Here is a 17,729-nt window from a genome sequence, read left to right as displayed (position 1 = left end):
TCATTTCAAATTTGTGTTAACATATAATAAAAAAATAGTTCTGGATAAAAACAAAAACAAATATTAACATTTCATAAATAAAAATATTAGCTTACTAATTTTTTTTTATTAACATGGATAATATTCTAACATTTATTATCTAATTATTATACTAGTCGCAACTGAACATTGTGTTTTCTTGTGTTGTTTTTAATATTAAAATAACTGAATTAAAAAAGTAAGAAAATATTTATATGTTGGATGAGGCCCAACCAGCAAAAGAGGAACGGGCTTGAAGCCCATTTTCCATTCTCCCAGCTCCTTGAGCTGTAGTTGCGTTTGCATTGCATCTAACGTTAGTCGCTGTTGAAAGTTGAAACGAAACCACCATAACCATTGTATTACTGTTCGAGCTTCGCTTCACTTGAATCAATGGTCGCAAGAAGAAAAGTCCTTAACTTGTTATCAACCTTAATTCCCCACCACGCCAATGCATTTTCTCGTCACCCGCACGACCACAACCCCTTTACCAAAATCCCCAAAACCCTTTTTAGGGTTTATTATGGAACCCAATCATCAGCATCGAAACTCCCCGAATATGAGATGCCATCGGTGACGTGGGGCGTGATCCAGGGTCGCAAGGAGAAGCTCGTTTCGCGAGTAATCATCTTCGATTACCTCAAGGGTTTGGGAATCATCCCCGACGAATTGCACGACCTCGAGCTTCCCTCCACCGTCGACGTCATGCGCGAGCGCGTCGAGTTTCTCCAGAAATTAGGTCTCACCGTCGACGACATCAACAACTACCCTCTAATGTTGGGGTGCAGTGTCAGAAAAAACATGATCCCCGTCTTGGGGTACTTGGAAAAAATTGGGATCGCAAGGCCCAAGCTTGGTGGATTTGTTAAGAATTACCCGCAGGTATTGCATGCTAGTGTCATTGTTGAGCTTGCTCCTGTTGTTAAGTTCCTTAGGGGGCTTGATGTGGAGAAAGATGATATTGGCTATGTGTTGCAAAAGTACCCTGAACTTCTTGGCTTCAAGCTTGAGGGTACTATGAGCACTTCAGTGGCTTATCTTGTTAGTATTGGTGTGAACCCTAGAGATATTGGTCCAATGGTCACTCAGTATCCTTATTTATTAGGGATGAGAGTTGGGACTGTGATAAAGCCGATGATTGATTACTTGGTCGATTTAGGGCTGCCGAAGAAGGTTTTGGCCAGGATGTTGGAGAAGAGAGCTTATGTTCTTGGCTATGATCTTGAAGAGACTGTGAAACCCAATGTGGAATGTTTGATTAGCTTTGGTGTTGGGAGGGATTGTTTGGCTTCGATTATTGCTCAATATCCGCAGATTCTCGGGCTGCCTCTTAAGGCTAAGTTATCCACGCAGCAGTACTTTTTCAGTTTGAAGCTTAAGGTTGACCCTGAAGGGTTTGCACGCGTGGTGGAGAACATGCCACAGGTGGTTAGTCTCCACCAACATGTGATTATGAAGCCGGTTGAGTTTCTCCTTGGAAGGACGATACTGGCACAGGACGTGGCAAGTATGGTGGTCAAGTGTCCTCAGTTGGTGGCACTGAGAGTTGAGCTCATGAAGAACAGCTATTACTTCTTCAAGAGTGAGATGGGGAGGCCCTTGCAAGAGCTTGTGGAATTCCCTGAGTATTTTACTTATAGTTTGGAGTCCAGGATCAAACCCAGATACCAGAGGCTGAAGAGTAAAGGGATAAGGTGTTCCTTGAATTGGATGCTGAATTGTAGTGACCAGAGGTTTGAAGAGAGGTTGCAGGGTCATTACATTGAAACTGAGAGTGTAGGCCCCAGATTCTGTATGGGAGGGAAATTAGAGCTACCAGGGAATGGCCTAGTGTCAGATGAGGAAGAGGAGAGTGATGATGAACTATTATACAGACGAACTGTTTCTCTTTAGCTCCACAATTTTATTTTTTTGTTTTTGCTACAGTTGGTAAAACTATCGCAAAGTAATACTGTCATCAATTGGAGAACTAAGTTTTATCTATTTTGTCCCTCATTTGTACTGTTATTGCATTTGTATTGCCAATAGATGACATATCAATTTTTCAATTTATTCTTTATGCACAATAATCTTTGGAGGCGGAATAAAGTCTAAAACCTTGATAATATGCATTGAAACCTTTGATAATATGCACAATGTTTGTTGTTTCCTTCATTATTTAGTAATAAACTAATAGCACCACAGAATTTTGAAGTCTCTTGGTGTATTTAAGTAAGCTGAAAAAGTCGATTTTTTTTTATCAATGGGAAATAAACAACCGAATAAAGGGAGTGCCTAAAGCATCTTCTAACAAAAGTTGATTATTAAGGCTCTCTGCAGCATGCAAATCAATCAAATTAAGGCTTTGAAGAAATTCATAGGGCAGTATAGCCCATTGGTGTGCGTGTGGATTTCTGTTTGTAAAGTTCCAAACATGGATTGAGCAAAAACATTTCTGTTGTAACTTTCACCCAAACTATGGTTTTGACTTTTGAACTTTCCTAACTGGAAACTGAACACACCGTAACAATGTTCATGAAAGTATCATCAGTATGGAAGTAGATCACAAAACCAACGCATGCTTTATAATTATACTGTTTCAGCAGCAAAAGTGAAGTCCATATTCTTGGATGAGTTTTGTTCTTTGATTTCTGGAATCGTTTGACTGCTGAGACCAGATGAGACATACATACCACACTGTGAAGGTCGATGCTAGGCATTAGGCAAGGGTCGTCTCTTTTAACTCGGTTGAAATGGGTGGGAAATGGAAATGCCCAATAACAATAGCCGGGGATGTGATTTACGGAGCTTTTGACAATTGAATTTGGATCAATATCAGCCCAAAGAAATCAGATTTGCTACAAAATTTTTTAGAATAAGGTTTATAGAAATGAATCACTTATAAAGAATATTTTTGGCTTATCCCGAATAAAGTATCACCATTCTCAATTTGAAGAACAAATATTCAATAAGTTTTCAACTTGAGCACATATTGACATGAAAAGAGAGAAGTATAATTTTCAAAATAAAAAAGAAAGACAATGCAATTTAATGGAGCGAGTTTTACCCTAAAACATTACAAACAAATTTCCTACAAAAACTTGTTCTAGATTAAAACGTTGTTGGCTAACCATTTGTCGTGCATATATTATTTAAGGCAGGTTATTGTGGCTTACTGGTACGGATATTACCAAGTTTTAACAACGGAGGAATAAATGAAAAGGCAGCACTTCGTGTTTCACACAAACATGAACATATAAATCAACTCGAAACTATTAATGTATAACACAACCAAATAAGTTTAGATCTTGATCTGATTACAAAGATATTAACAAACCTGAGATGAGAGGACACAATCACACTATCTGCGTATTACAAATATCAACTGCAAAAAGGAGAAAGGGGGGATATAAAGCGGCTACCTATACAACCACACAGCCACTCAAAGAAAAGCTGAAGGTTAGCTCCAAGTTAATTTTCTTCCTTTGCCTGGCTTCTTAGCCGATCTCTCTCTAAGCAGGAAATACAAAGTCTGTCAGGCGCATACCGATTCCTTAAACGCTCTTCTCACCATCAATCCATGGCCAATAACATAAATAATGGTTGTCGGAATGCCAGTTACAATCTTATAATCAATTGGGGGGGAAAAGACAAAAGAAAAAATAAAGTAAACAAAGAAGGGCAGAAGAACGATGCTATGAAAACCCACTCCTTAGTGCCTCTTCAAGAGACGATTGTCATTGCGTGCTGCGTGTTAATCCTCCCCGTGCCACATTTCTGCACAAATATAGCATTCCCGTCATTCACCCAAGATAATGGAGAAATCAGAAAGTCAGAAACAATGTAAATCACCAATTCAGGAGTTGTTGCAAATTGAAGAATTGTTGACAAAGCATCAACAAAATAAATACTATGCCAACAGGGATTTTGACAATTACATGCAAACACAGTTAAGTTTGGTAGAAATGCCAACAATATGTTAAAAAAATATTTGGTAGACGAGAGCAAACCAAACAAATAGTGTCATTTGAAGGAAAATTACTCTCACACAAGAGGACAAAGTAGAGAAATATTCTAGAAATTATGTGTATTTACAGAAGACCTGAAACAAAGTAATAACATCTGACAGATAATTTATGTAAATAATGCCAAGGCGAGGTAAAAGATGTAGCATATATGCAAAGAAATATCAAATATAAGTTAGGATATATAACAATGTTCTTCCTTTTCAGAAAATTGACGTAAAGTTTTTCAATGCAAATCACTTCGTCACATTTGTTAAAAAGCCTAGACATTGTTCAGTTACCAAAACAAGAGGCCCAGGGTGAAAACAAAATTATCTATTAGGTAGGAATTACGGGTGATATTCAGTGCAAAGAGAGACCATAAACAAATACACATTCTGTAACCTAAAATCCAGGAAATCAAAATAGTTCATAATTGACCTTGAACAGAAACACCTAATGAAATATACCTGGAAAGTAACAGTGAAATACAACAACAACAACAAAGTCTTATCCCACTAGGTGAAGAGAAAATAACAGTGAAAAAAGGAAGAAAATGAATCCATAAGATATGCAAAGTTCCCGGTAACAAAATCATTTATAGAAAACAGCAAGACATGGCACTCCATTGAATAAATTGTACAGGAATTAAACCAAAGAACAAAAGCAAAATGGGTACCTTCCAGAAACAAGCTGATGCTGAGCACTGTTCACAGGGCCCTTTACATTACTGAAACGCTTTGCTCTTGTGTCTTGTTCTTTTTCAACACGCATTGCAGCTACCTCCTTCTCCATGGAAGCTACTTCTCTTCTCATCTTCTTTGCCTCAACTTCCATGGCTTTGGTCAATGTATCTACTTTCTTTGCCAGCATCTGACAGATAACAACCATTGCAACAATTAGCTAAGATTATAATTATCAATTAGAAATCTAAGATTAATATCCAAGAACAAAAAAATACTAACTTCAATGGCATCATCTTTATCTTTTAGGCTTTGATCTTTCTCATGACCAACTTTCCTCAAGGCTAAGACCTCTTTCTGCAGCAAATCATACAAAACTCCTGGAACACTATCGTCTGTATCCACTGTTGGGAAGTCATTTGGTTTATCATCTGAATTTCCTTTCCATTTATCTTTTTCTTCCCTGACTTTGGTTCCTTCGGAAGACTGGTTGAATGAGTAACTTGGAGGTTTTCCATTTAGAAGAATTTTACTCCTTTCTAATGACCTTGTACCACCATCAAATGATTTAGATGTGCCTTTAGCATGCTTCAAAACTGTGCTTGAAGACACAGAAGACCTAATTTGAGTGGACGGTGATCTCTTCAAAAACCCATTAGATGTTAGTTTTGAGATGTTATCAGCTCCACCTAGGGATTGACGTCGAGAAGGCCCATTGCTAACACATCTTCCCTCTGAGGTGCCGCGATTAATACTGTTAGAAGTTTCTCTCAAACTCTCCTGTAGCACTTTAAGCCTTAATTGATATTTTTCCTGAAAATTGTAAAAGGTTTACCTTGAGTAATGGCAGAAGTAATCCCTAAGCTAATACATGGGGGCTGAAAAACCAGATTATTACTTTTAACTGTGCTTCAGACTTTGCAGTTCGCTCAGTTATAGCAAGCTTGTCCCGAAGTTGCTGCATCTCTCCCTAATAAAAGTGTAGTTTGGTAAAAAAATGGAAACCGTATTGAAGGGAAACCAAATGCAAGAAGATATATACTTTTTTTTATAAAAAAAAAGGCACAAAAGATTAAATCCAAAGGAATCAGAAATGATATCCACCTGCAAGAATCGTCGTTCTTCAAGCCATTGTTTCACAGGCATCACTTTGTCATTAGCATCTTTCCATTCATTTGCAACCACTACAGCTACTCTGTTTGCTGTTACCTTGGCACGAGCTAACTCCCGGTCAAGAGTTTTTCTTTCTTCCTATATAGTATCAAAACAAATCATGCAACAAAAGATGCTTTTAGCTATGGTCAATGTAATGATTGAGTAAACAAATTAGAAGAGTAAAGTTGGTAAGTGTGACACATTACATTCATTTCTTGAAATTTCCGTTGATAATCTCTCACAGCATTTGCAGCTGCACCACCTGCAAGGACAGCCTCTTCTAGTTCTCTCACGGTTTGGGTAAGCTTTTCAACCTCTGCCACCTTCAGTCTATGCATTTTGTCCAAAATTTTATTTTCTTCCTGGGAGAGGTGATGATGAAACCAAATGTCAGAAATTACATTATTATGTCTGGCATACTTGAGAGAGAAACACAATACAAAATTGCAAATACCTGGCAAATCTCAATCTGTTTAATTAGCTCTTGATTTTTATTTTGGAGATCATCCACCATGGAGGCCTTAGCCAAGGCAATCTGTACAGTCTTCTCAGCTTCAATAAGTGCTGCTTCTTTAGATTTGGTGAGACGGTCTAAAGCTTTGTTATCATCTTGAAGTTTTGCTATCTGTTCGAAACAAATTGAAGAAAATAATGACATAAATCACCTATGACAAGTCAGCTTCAGTCCCCTTCATCATTTTATTCTCATGGGAATCACCATTCAAAGTAGAAGAACAAAGTAATAATACCTCTTGCCGCGCAAGCTTAAGTTCAGCCTCCAGAGGAGCAAGAATGGCCTCTATAGGAGGCATGTCATCATCCTTCTGAGCAGCATGGACCCTTCGAAGAGTGGCTTCAGCTGCAAACTGAGCTGCCATCGATGCTTTCTTTTCATCATTAATTTTCTTTATTTCAAGATTCTGCAAGAAATATCCAGTTTAGTAAAAACACACCACGTAACCTCAGAAATTTACTCCTCGCTAAGCTTGATAGAGGCTTCAAGCATTACTTTGCTTTCTAGAAGAGATTCTGTTAACTTCAGCTTCCCCTCAACCCTTGACAATTCTTCAGTAAGCTACAGTGAAAGGAAAAAAACAACAACAAAAAATAAAGTTACATTTCAAGTTGACGCAAAGTCATGAAAGTATACATTAAGAAACAGCAGTAACATGAATAAGTGAAATTATGGCATAGGGACAAGTTTTCAAGTAAACCATGCACAAGAAACAATTGAAATCATTATAACACCACCAATAAGGTTAAAATATGAAACAAAAAAGTAGCCCCACCCCCTACATCAGCCAAAACATAATTACCTGCATAAATATATGACACGGAAAAACTGACATACATAATGACTCTAGAGCAAAAAAAAATATATACAATAAACACCAAAAGCAAAGTCGAAACAATATCACCAACAAACAAACACGGAAATATACAGAGCACTTTGTAATAATAATAATAATAAAATATAAAAAAAAAACAAATATATCTTTGGTAAAAAAATAAAATCAATCAACAAAGAAACATTGTCCAGTGCAAAAGTAAAAACCTAAAGAAATTAGTAATAAAGTTTCCATAATCCTAAGTCTTAACACTAACAGTAACAGCAATGATCATTTTGGAAATTTGTAATTAATTTATTTTAATTTCGGTTGAATAATATATAACGAAGGCGAAAATTAGAAAGTGACCTCTTCAACGGCCTTTTCTCTGAGTCGTTCGGAGAGCCTCAAGGCTTTGATCTCCGCCTGCGCTTCTGATAATTCTCTGTCCTTATCTACAAACACGCAACACAGTGATTAGTGAACAACACGAAGCAGCAAAATCAGGTTAAGAACTCGCCAGATCGAGTCTCATTTTCGCACCTCTCACTTCATTCTCCAACCGATTGAGCTCCACCTTCACCGGATCCGAACCGTGCAACAGGTTCATGAACTCGTCCGCGTCGAGGCTCGGCCTCATCGAATGCGCGCGCCTCCGCGACGAGCTCTTCCCTTCCTTGAACGATCCAGACACCGCCAACGGCAGCACCGGCGTGGCCACCGTCGCCTCTGCTCCCCCCTCGCCGGAAACCTCCGCCATGGCCGATCTAACCGATGTCGAAACCACTCACATCCAAGTGCTCCTCCGAGCGAGAGTCGGAGAGAAAGTGCAGCTGCTCTGAGAACGAGACGGTGGTTTTAGAGAGAGAAATTCGGAGATAGAAGGTTTCATAGTCTGCTTGTTTCTCTCTCTAGATTGTGATTATAAATCTGGGCTTTTCTTCTTTTCCACTTTTATTTATTTATTTATTTAATTGTTGCAGTGTGTTGTTTTTGCAGTGAGAGTGATAGTGAGATTAAATAAATCTGAGTAATCAGTGTATAGCTGGCTGTTATAGTTAAGCAGACCAATACTGAGTGAGTGACAGGGAAACACTTTCTCATCATCTTAATCAGTCTAATAAAGGAGGGTTCAGCTTCAAGATAAACCGGTAGCGTAATGCGCACTCCATGCATTGCAAGTGAAACATCTTCGATATGGGTGCGTACGATAGCCAATGGGGCCCAGGATGAGCTTAGCTGGACAAACTCACTAGTGACTATCATTAACACATACATATGACGTTTAACGTTTTCAACTCATAGGATTAATAGAAATGGGTAATCCTGGATTTAGAATGTCTGGACAAACTTGTTGTAATTGATTTTCTTTATGCTATTACGGGGAAAGTTTTAGTCATCTTAAATTGGTAAGAAATCATGGTAGAACTTGTAGATGAGCAAGAGAATCATTAATAACATTCCAGTGTAGGTATCATAATGTCAAAAAAATAAATAAAAATGTACCAAACTGCATAAACTGTCTAATCTCACTACTGGCAGGGAATTGTATGCTCGTGTCCAAATTTGAAAATAGCGGAGAGAATAGAAAACATCTAAATTTTGTATAAATAACAAAACATTGCATTCGGCTTAGAATATTGCTAATTATATATTTACATCCTTTTCTTTAACCCGGGGGGATTGTTGGAGAGATGATTATTTTAGAGTGAGTAATCAATCAATTTAGTCTCTCAAGTATTACTTCTCTTATACAGGCTTTAAAATAATAAAATTATATAAATAGTTTCTAAAAATCTATTTATGTAGATTCTAGATTGACGTATTTTACTATCTAAGAACTAATTTGAAGGATTTTTTATTGCTTGAAAGATTATTTAATATATTTTTTAATACTTGATGAATTACTTGTATAATTTGATTATTTTAACTTTTAAGAATAGGAGAGAGAATAATACCTTTATGATAAAATTGATGGTTTATTCTTTAATTTATGATGATCGGTTTTATTTTGATTGAAAGAAATTCTTTAGTCTAATAGTTCTTGGTTCACTGTTCTGTTGATTTGTAAATTATGTCTGCCTTTACAATGAAATCAAAACGTTTTGATGGCATGGCTTTTGTGATTGGATTACAAACTCAATTTGATGGGATTTTAATCTCTGTTGTCATTAGAGTGACAAATTATGGAGAGTAGAGGTGTATCGTAAACCACTTTTATTCGTATGTTGTGTGCTCTCAGACTTGTTCACATGGAGGGTCCTTCCCACCATGCTTGAAGGTGGCACCACAAATATAAAGGGGCCACTACTTTGGATTGGTGAAGAGCATCGTAGTTTCGCTTGCACAACAACCTAAATATAAAGCAGTGACTTGTACCGTTATAGATTCAATCCTTGGAAGTGAGGTCGTGATCACTTATGTTGTGGGGTATAAATAGGTTTCTTTCCAATGTAATGTGACAACTTACCTCACGCAACACAACGATCCAACAAGTTTAATTCATAACCAGAAAGCAGAAAAAGAACAACACCCATGAATGTATTTTTACAGCAGCATATTAAACATTTGATCGACGTCTACATACAGTGAAGGGTATTATTGAGTGCTGGATTAAAATTAAAATATACCAATTCAAATAACGATAGCAGCTCCTCACATGGGAAGAAAGCAGATTCAACACGCACATCCAATTAACAGACATGGTCATATGACAACCAAATACAACGAAGATATAGTATTAACTAAACCAGCTCTCCATTCATTGGGAATGCAGAAACACATTTTCTTTTCTTTGAATCATGATTTGGTTAGAACAGCACGAAAATTTTAATGAACCCGTGTTTGAAACTCAGTAAATATCCATTCAACTAAACTTGAGAAAAAAGGAAAAACATGGAGTTATATAATACGTCCCTCAATAGAAAAGTAAATAACAAAAGGCATGCTTAAGACACAATCATCCGATAAAATTAAAACTACTGCTGCTTACTCAAGCCTCCACCCTTTCCTCCTCGAGGATCAGGGCCTTTCCTGTTGGCTTTGCCAATAGATCTGTGTACTCTTGGAATGGTGATTTGGAGAACCGAGTCTCCTTCCAGAACTCCAGTGTTAGAAAACCGTAGCTTTTCAGCAAACAGTCAAAAGTAGCCTGTAAAAACACAAGTGACATTATGGACACGGATAAATCAGAAAATGCCTAACAAATTACTTCAAAGGACAATAAAAAATGAGAAATAGTGTTAGCAGCTATGAAAAGATATCGATGTTAAACAAGCTTCCCTAATAAATTAATATTATACACAAGTTAAAATTGTCTTTTGAAAAAGCTAGATGAGATTGGTTTTACAACTTAAGTTGTGCATAGGCTAATTATAAACATATGGAAGAACCCTATTTCACTTTAACTTCTTATTTTCTTGACCTATAAGTACTTATATAGAAGGGAGTTATATTCAAACAAGGAATAAATTTCATATAGAACTTGTATCTATTCGTAACCCATTAGTATGCACAACAGGGCCAATTAAGCATTAGACAAATAAACATCTTATAGTATTAGAGAAAACCATCTTGCATTTCCGTATAACCAAAGGTAAAATGTAAAATTGTGCACAATTCAAAATGCAAATACAATCAAATAAAAATATAACATCCAAAAAATAGCATTAAGTTCACGTAAAAAAATGCTATCAACTTACAAGGAGATAAAGATAAAGAGCAGCATTAGTAAAAAAACTAAACAAGTGTGGTCCATATTCCAAAAGTTCAATAGTGAATCCAAATTTAGCTGGTTTGTAAGATGCAAGGAACTTTCAAACGCACAAACAAACTTGAAACAGTAGAAAAGCTTAATTCTTGAAACAGCAAAGGAAGGATAATATAAGCAAATTCGTTTTGACATTTAACCAAGAAATTGACCGAGATTTAAAACCTTACCATAAATCAAGTTAATAAAGCAATATCTGATAATCAATTAAAGAAAAATAGACATTATGAGAAGAAAAAAAGAATTGAACCTTGACGAAATTTCCGAGGGTTTTGGTGGAACCCCTTGAGGAAGTGAAGACACCATCGATTCCAGCGAACTGCAAGACCTTCTTTGGAACCCTAATAGCAACAATTCCGGACCCACGAGGAGCGGGGACCATGCGAACGGTAACAGAACCACACTTGCCGGTAACCTTGAAAGGAACGTTGTGGGGCTTTCCGATCTTGTTACCCCAATACCCTCTCCTGACAGGAATAACAGAGAGTTTCTGGACGGGCATGATCTTCATCACCTCGTCCTTCAGGGTGGGCCCCACGAAGGTGTCGATGATTTGGTATTCCTTGATTGGGAGCGAGTGTAGGTAGATTTGCTCCAGGCTACGGATTTTACCCTCCTTCACCAGGCGTCCTAGCTTTGTCACTGGTACCCACTCCTCCTCCTCGCCACGGCGCCCTGCTGTCCTGCGCCACCCTCGTCCCCTGTCGCCGCCGCGTCCACGACCGCCAAAGCCGCATCCGGAAACTGCCACGGTCTCCGCCATCACGTTCAGCCATAAAGTTGTTGTGATTGAATGAGCTACTGCGCTAGAGAGAAATGGAATAGGAGGTTGCGCTGCTCTGACTCAGAGTAGGATTAGGGTTTCTGATGTTTGTGTTGGTGTTATTATTTGCAGTGCAGGGGTAGTAGGGTTTTGGGTTTGCTGTGTGTGGTTTTCGGGTTTACTAAAAGCCCATATAAGGCTGATCCAACTACTTTTGGCCCAACTATTTCATAAGAGACTATTATCAATCTAACTTGTTGCGTTCTGTCTAAATACTAATTCCACCCTTAATTTATCAAATTGACACGGCGGCCCCATTTTTTGTTTTTTTTTTCCTTTGTCATTTGCTTTTTGTGTGACTGAGGTTTAAATTTTTCTATAGTTTATATATTTAGTATTGTAATAACATGTTCCCTGCACGAATCTTAAGTTTACAATTTACAAATTCTTATATTATTATAATTTTTAATATATTTGTAATGTATTTTTAATTTAAATTTATATGTCTCAATATGCATGTATGTGTGTGCATGAATGTGAGTATGTTTTTAGGTATATTCATAGGTATCCATTAAAAAATTTTAAAAAATAAATTAAATTAAAAGCAAACAACTTTGAAACACATTGTTATAAAAAACAAATACTTTTAAAACATATTTATATTAAAAATAAATAATTTTGAACTTTTATATTTATACTAAAATTATATTTATACTAATTTTAAAAAATATTAACTGAGAAGATATATTATTATAGATTAATCATAATATTTCTTGGAATGTAATTCTTAAAAATATAACATGATACGTTGAAACAAATATTTCAAATAAATTAATTTTTTCCTTTTTTCATGTTTTAATTGATTTTTGTTTTGTTTTTTTTTCAGTGAAAAAGTAAATTAATATTAATTACGCGGGATTTAATTTTACCATTGTTTACCACATGTGCAAGCACACACCAGTCATCAATCCTATTTTATATAATATATAGATTAAAAAATATATATTTTTAGTCCTCAATGAATAACTAAAACCATATGACTTTTAATGAATATATGGACTAAAAACATATTAATTTTTTAGATACTAAAATCAACATATTCTAAATTTGTTGTAGTCTTGCTACATTATACTTATTATTAATGATTGAGTTTTGATTCATTTGAAGATAAACATACTTCTGAAAATAAATAGAATTCTGTCCAAAAAAAAAAAGAATAAATACAATTACGCAGTTATTATTGATTAAAAAGGATATGGATCCTCTAGAGTTCAAGTATCAATTGCAACCGGAGCAGTTTAGATCCAATGGTATGCATTAGTAAGATACAATTATTTGTAATTTTTTTAATAGCATAAACTAAATATTTTAAGAGTCAAGATCCATGCAATTTCAAAAACAGCAGAGGATCCAAATCCAATTAAAACATAATAGTTAAAATTATAATTAATTTTAGAATTTGTTACACTTGTATTTGATTGTTATCAATCACAACTGTAGTTTTTAATTTACAAAAAACAATTATAAGTAAACTTTATTCTTTAAAGTAATCTCGTCAACTTTAGAAAAGTCGTATCATATTTAATTTAGTGACTAAACACTTGGGGGCTGGGGGAGAATACATAAGATGATGCTTTCATTATTTCTTATACAAATTTTAGAAAACAGCAAATGAAACAAAAATAGAAATATTTTCTAGCAAACTAGGACCACGAAGTGTGGCTCAAACGACAACTTGGAGTTACCACAACTTTCAAATTTCAATGCACCCTAAGGGAGAAGTATGCCTCTTGTTGCTGTGAATTGAACGGACATTTGAGCTGATTCAACGTCAAAACAAACATGCTAAAAATCTCACTCCTTCAAAGGACAGAAGACCAAAATCACTAAGACAACTCGTTTGTGCCCAAACTGAATACTGAAAAAGTTTTTTAAAGATAAGGTTCAAGAAGCAACAGTATAGAAGCTTGAACAAAGGGACGATAACGGTTCTCATGTGGACCAAGCAAAAATAAAGCAATTATCTTTGTTTCTACCAAAACAAACAAACAAAGAATCAATAAAACACACTCATGAAATAAAGTGAAAGTTAAAGTGCCACACTTTCCATTGTTTTCTCCCATATGAACAAATTTGATACACGAAATAGGAAAATTTTGAAATGACTAATAAAGGACAAATTTCTCTCAAAAAAAATAAAAATAAAGGACAAATAAGGGTCAAATGAAATCGTTAACTTATTTAAAAAGATCTTTATACGCACCTTTCCTTCTTACCTCTACCTTTTTCTCTACTGAAGCATTAAGCAACAAAGCAATGACAGCTAAACCGAGCAAATTGGGAGAGGTTCTATTTTTTCATGTCTTGATATTATCTACATATACACATTAGCAGTTGAAAACCCTGAGCTGTTATATAATTAAGCTCAGCTTGATATTATATATCTTTGATCGCCTTTAGTATTTTGTCACACCTGTTCATTTCCCTTGAGAATATTGTACTTGCAAAGAGGACAAGTTGCATTCATCTTTAACCATTTCACTATGCACGTAGAGTGGAAATGATGGTTACAAGGGAGAACGTGAAGTTCAGCTCCATCCTCATAGGAAGAGATGCATATACAGCATTCCTGAAAAGGAAAGAGAAATATGATTTATTACTTTCGTAAATCTTTTAAATTTTATCATCCCAATGCAGAAATTAGATTTTTTTCTTTTCAGACAACCATAAATTCACACAAAGAATTTATGGAGCTACTGCATGAATCCTTATAAGCAGCGACTAAAATAGAAAATCAAGGAACCTCTAGTAGAAGTGATTAACACAAGGCTGAAAGTTAAATTATGTGTTCTGTAAAACATACTGCATCCTCAGGTGAAAGTGTTCGTTCATTCACCGAGTAACCATTGCTGGTCTCCATAGGAATCATTGATCCTCCCCCTCCCTCACCAGGTGTTTCCTCATTGCTTAACATTTGAAATCTGTATTTTGGAAGTATACTGAGATCCGATTCTGATGCACCCTCCTATAGTCTCATGAAATGAGGCAATGAGAACAAATAGAAAGACAACAAATATTTGAAACTTTTTGTCATGATTTATATATATATTTTTTTTAAAAAAAAAAGAGAGACAAACCTGTCCTGCAACAGCATAGAGAATAGCAATAATACAGGGCAAACAACAACAGAGGGCAATTCCAATCAAGCATGCCAAAACAACACAAAAGATAGCAAAGAAGACATCAAATGCTAGAAAGACAACAGTCAACCTGTACAAAACCAAAGAAGACGAGATTTAATATCAGCAACATTGCATAATTCATCATGCAATCAACCAATTTTCTGTCAAAAAAATAAAAAGCAATATAAAAAACAAAATTAATTTTAAAAAAAAATCCTTCGTAAAGAAAATTTTAATATCAAGAAAGACTATTTAGCATTTGCTTTGGTCCATATTTAACATTTTAAGCTCTGAGGTCTAATTTCACAAAACAAGAGTTATTCAATTTATTTCTCATATATTAGGATGGATTATGCCATTGCAATCAGAAAAAAAAAAGCCATAACTTCATAAGAAATGGCATTAATAAAATAAGCACGGAGATGAGTGGTTTTCATAAATAACTTTAAAATAAAAGAGATACATAACAGATCAGATAGTATACTTGAAGGCACCTTGTGTTGGTCTATACTAACTGAAAATGATATATCATTCTTTTAATCTTTTATCCAAAACATAAATAAGAACATATCTTTTGTGATCTTTTGAATGGAAAATCCAGATATACCTCTGTATGCAGGTAAAATATTCTTATACATGTACATAAGTTATTCATGCAAGAGCGCGCACATGCATACCAATGGACTTAAAGAGTTAAAGGGTTAACAAAATAATATACAAACAGTATTCTTGAAATTCAGTTTAAATAAAGGCTTACCAGTATAAACGTGGAGCATCTTGCAGAAGAATATCACCACCAGAGACAACCCAGTAAAAGCCCACCATCCACCAAAGTAATGAAATCATGGTATTCAATGATGCACATCGTTTTGTGAATCTGGGTTGTAGGTAATCAAAATCAGTATACCCAGTCAAGCACAGTTTATAAGAAGTATATAATAATAAACCAAATAACATGCAACTCCATAGTATATTCAAATGTTTTAGCAGCAAGGGCACTCATACAGTAAGTAACAGACATTTAATTTTCTTTTCCCGCAGTGAATGGATAATCCAACAGTTAGTCCTCATAATATTACACAAAATGAAGTAAAGTTTCTGTACCAAAATTTTCCATTGACTAAAATCTTAACGACACTCGTAATCCTTTCAACAAAACAAGCTAAATACCACTTTTACTAATCATGCACATGCACCAGAAAAGCTAATAATACCATAACACTTTCACCCAAACATTATCTATAACTGCAACATTCTAGTACCATCTCAGTCACCTCTGAATCAACTAAATCTAGCAAGAAACGGGTTCACATACCCGGGTAGACCAGTAGAGGGCTTCATTAGGTATGCAAATTAGCAACATGTCTTAGTTTTCCCCTTTAGTAGTATGCATAAGAAAGCCCTAAACTTGCATAATTAAAGTTTTAATCAGGATTTATGCATCGATATTGATGGTTTCATTAAGGGAATACACAAGAAGAAACATGGAGCAGAAAAAAAGATTTTACAACATAAGGAACCAGTTCCTGTACGGCTATACAGTATACACATAACTCAGATTCTAGATCCTTTGTTGAAGTACATGTAAGATGCAGACATTAATAGGCACAATTGAGTAAATGATTATTTTATATGCTAGAGAGCAAGCCCTAATGCAACGGTAAAGTTATGCCTTAGTGATGGTTGGTCATGAGCTCGAATCACAAAACAATATCTCTGCATATGCACGTGGAACCGTTGGCCTTTGGCACTGTGGTACGTTAGTTTTTTAGGAAGTTTAGGTATGTTGGATCGCAGGAGCTCACCAAAGCCAGGAAAGGCCTCGCATCTCAACAAAAATACTTGCAGATTTTCTACCAACCAAGTCCTCACATTGACAGCAAGATTTAAACTCACCTCCGTTGGCATAATTGAGTATACGTCGGTATAAATACTAGTGTGAATTGAAATGTCGTAAAACTATTCATATAACCCTAAATCAAACTAACACCAAGAAAACCTATGCTACCATACACAAACCACTAATCGAAATGGCGAGTTTATAATTAAATAAAATTCAGCAATTGAATTGAGATGAAATTGAACAAACCCGGTGGAAGAGGAACTCCCAGAGGTTCCAACATCGTCCTCGTCGCTGTCGTTGACGTCGTCGTAATCTAGGTTGGCAGCAGAATCCTCGTCCCCGGGCGCGTCGTTCCTCCTACGGTACTCGAGCCACACGAGGGCCACGTGGAGGAGGCACTGCAGCGCGTAGCCGCAGATCCACCAGCGGATCGGCGTGTTGGGGTTCTCCTTGACGGTGCAGGCGAGCATGACCGCCGAGACCACGACGAAGGCCATGTTCCACGTCATGTCCAGCGCCACCACCGGCTTCGAGTAGGTCCAGTCGGCGCGCCGCTCCTCCAGCTCACGCGCCGCCGTCTCCCGGACCATGACGGAGTGGCCGCGGCGGCCGAGGAGGAGCGCCAGGACGGGGAGGCGGGCGGCGGCATCGGGGCGCGGGAGAAGGAGCGGCGCGTGGGGCTGACGGGCGGAGTTTGGCGATGACATGATGAATTGATGATAGCTGGCTATAGAGAGAAACGCATAACTGAAGTTGAAACAAAAACAAACAGAAGTATATTATGGGGTTGACGTTGAATTTTAGAGTGCAGTGTGTATTGCTCGAGGGAGAGGATCAATTCAGAACGGAACATACTAGTGCCTTCCCAAGGACGGTTATGCCCTTCTTCGGACAAGTTTACGCGTCTTGTCTTGTTCCTTCTTCCACTTTTCATTCATGCACTTGTTTTTTAAACATCAATTCACTTTCATATGATTTCGACTTAATATATCAATTTTATTATAT

General features: G+C 36.5%; 4 protein-coding genes across 6 annotated transcripts; 1 reads left to right on the top strand and 3 right to left on the bottom strand.

The window, feature by feature from the left end:
* Positions 1–265: 265 nt before the first annotated feature.
* Positions 266–2,077, top strand: LOC114421223 (transcription termination factor MTERF4, chloroplastic-like). Its single transcript, XM_028387065.1, has one exon. It carries the CDS (start codon positions 412–414, stop codon positions 1,909–1,911), a length of 1,500 nt encoding a protein of 499 aa, XP_028242866.1. The 5' UTR covers positions 266–411; the 3' UTR covers positions 1,912–2,077.
* Positions 2,078–3,246: 1,169 nt separating this feature from the next.
* On the bottom strand, positions 3,247–8,241 carry LOC114421222 (microtubule-associated protein 70-2-like). Its single transcript, XM_028387064.1, has 11 exons — positions 7,711–8,241; positions 7,537–7,622; positions 6,849–6,914; positions 6,589–6,759; positions 6,294–6,464; positions 6,046–6,201; positions 5,789–5,935; positions 5,583–5,654; positions 4,967–5,497; positions 4,681–4,874; positions 3,247–3,774 (listed from the first exon to the last, which is right to left on the bottom strand). Exons 1-11 carry the CDS (start codon positions 7,925–7,927, stop codon positions 3,735–3,737), a joined length of 1,851 nt encoding a protein of 616 aa, XP_028242865.1. The 5' UTR covers positions 7,928–8,241; the 3' UTR covers positions 3,247–3,734.
* Positions 8,242–9,904: 1,663 nt separating this feature from the next.
* On the bottom strand, positions 9,905–11,946 carry LOC114422795 (40S ribosomal protein S2-4-like). The gene is made up of 2 exons (XM_028389324.1): positions 11,187–11,946; positions 9,905–10,318 (listed from the first exon to the last, which is right to left on the bottom strand). Exons 1-2 carry the CDS (start codon positions 11,697–11,699, stop codon positions 10,160–10,162), a joined length of 672 nt encoding a protein of 223 aa, XP_028245125.1. The 5' UTR covers positions 11,700–11,946; the 3' UTR covers positions 9,905–10,159.
* Positions 11,947–13,119: 1,173 nt separating this feature from the next.
* LOC114421221 (E3 ubiquitin protein ligase RIE1-like) lies at positions 13,120–17,684 on the bottom strand. Of its 3 annotated transcripts, none has more exons than XR_003668506.1 (7): positions 16,971–17,666; positions 15,639–15,758; positions 14,837–14,969; positions 14,563–14,724; positions 14,173–14,328; positions 13,963–14,073; positions 13,120–13,617 (listed from the first exon to the last, which is right to left on the bottom strand). XR_003668506.1 is itself a non-coding variant. In XM_028387063.1 (7 exons), the coding sequence occupies exons 2-7, from the start codon at positions 17,429–17,431 to the stop codon at positions 14,023–14,025; spliced, it is 1,083 nt and encodes a 360-aa protein (XP_028242864.1). In that variant the 5' UTR covers positions 17,432–17,471; positions 17,580–17,684; the 3' UTR covers positions 13,729–14,022. The 3 variants fall into 3 exon arrangements, 1 of the variants encoding a protein (XP_028242864.1); XR_003668507.1 differs by having other exon boundaries at positions 13,120–13,559; XM_028387063.1 differs by lacking the exon at positions 13,120–13,617 and having other exon boundaries at positions 13,729–14,073; positions 16,971–17,471; positions 17,580–17,684.
* Between the last annotated feature and the right edge of the window lie 45 nt (positions 17,685–17,729).

This window comes from Glycine soja, chromosome 8 (genome assembly GCF_004193775.1).
Source record: "Glycine soja cultivar W05 chromosome 8, ASM419377v2, whole genome shotgun sequence".
NCBI lineage: Eukaryota > Viridiplantae > Streptophyta > Magnoliopsida > Fabales > Fabaceae > Glycine > Glycine soja.
Note: the sequence above shows the minus strand (reverse complement) of the source record. Positions and strands in the feature narration are given on the sequence as shown.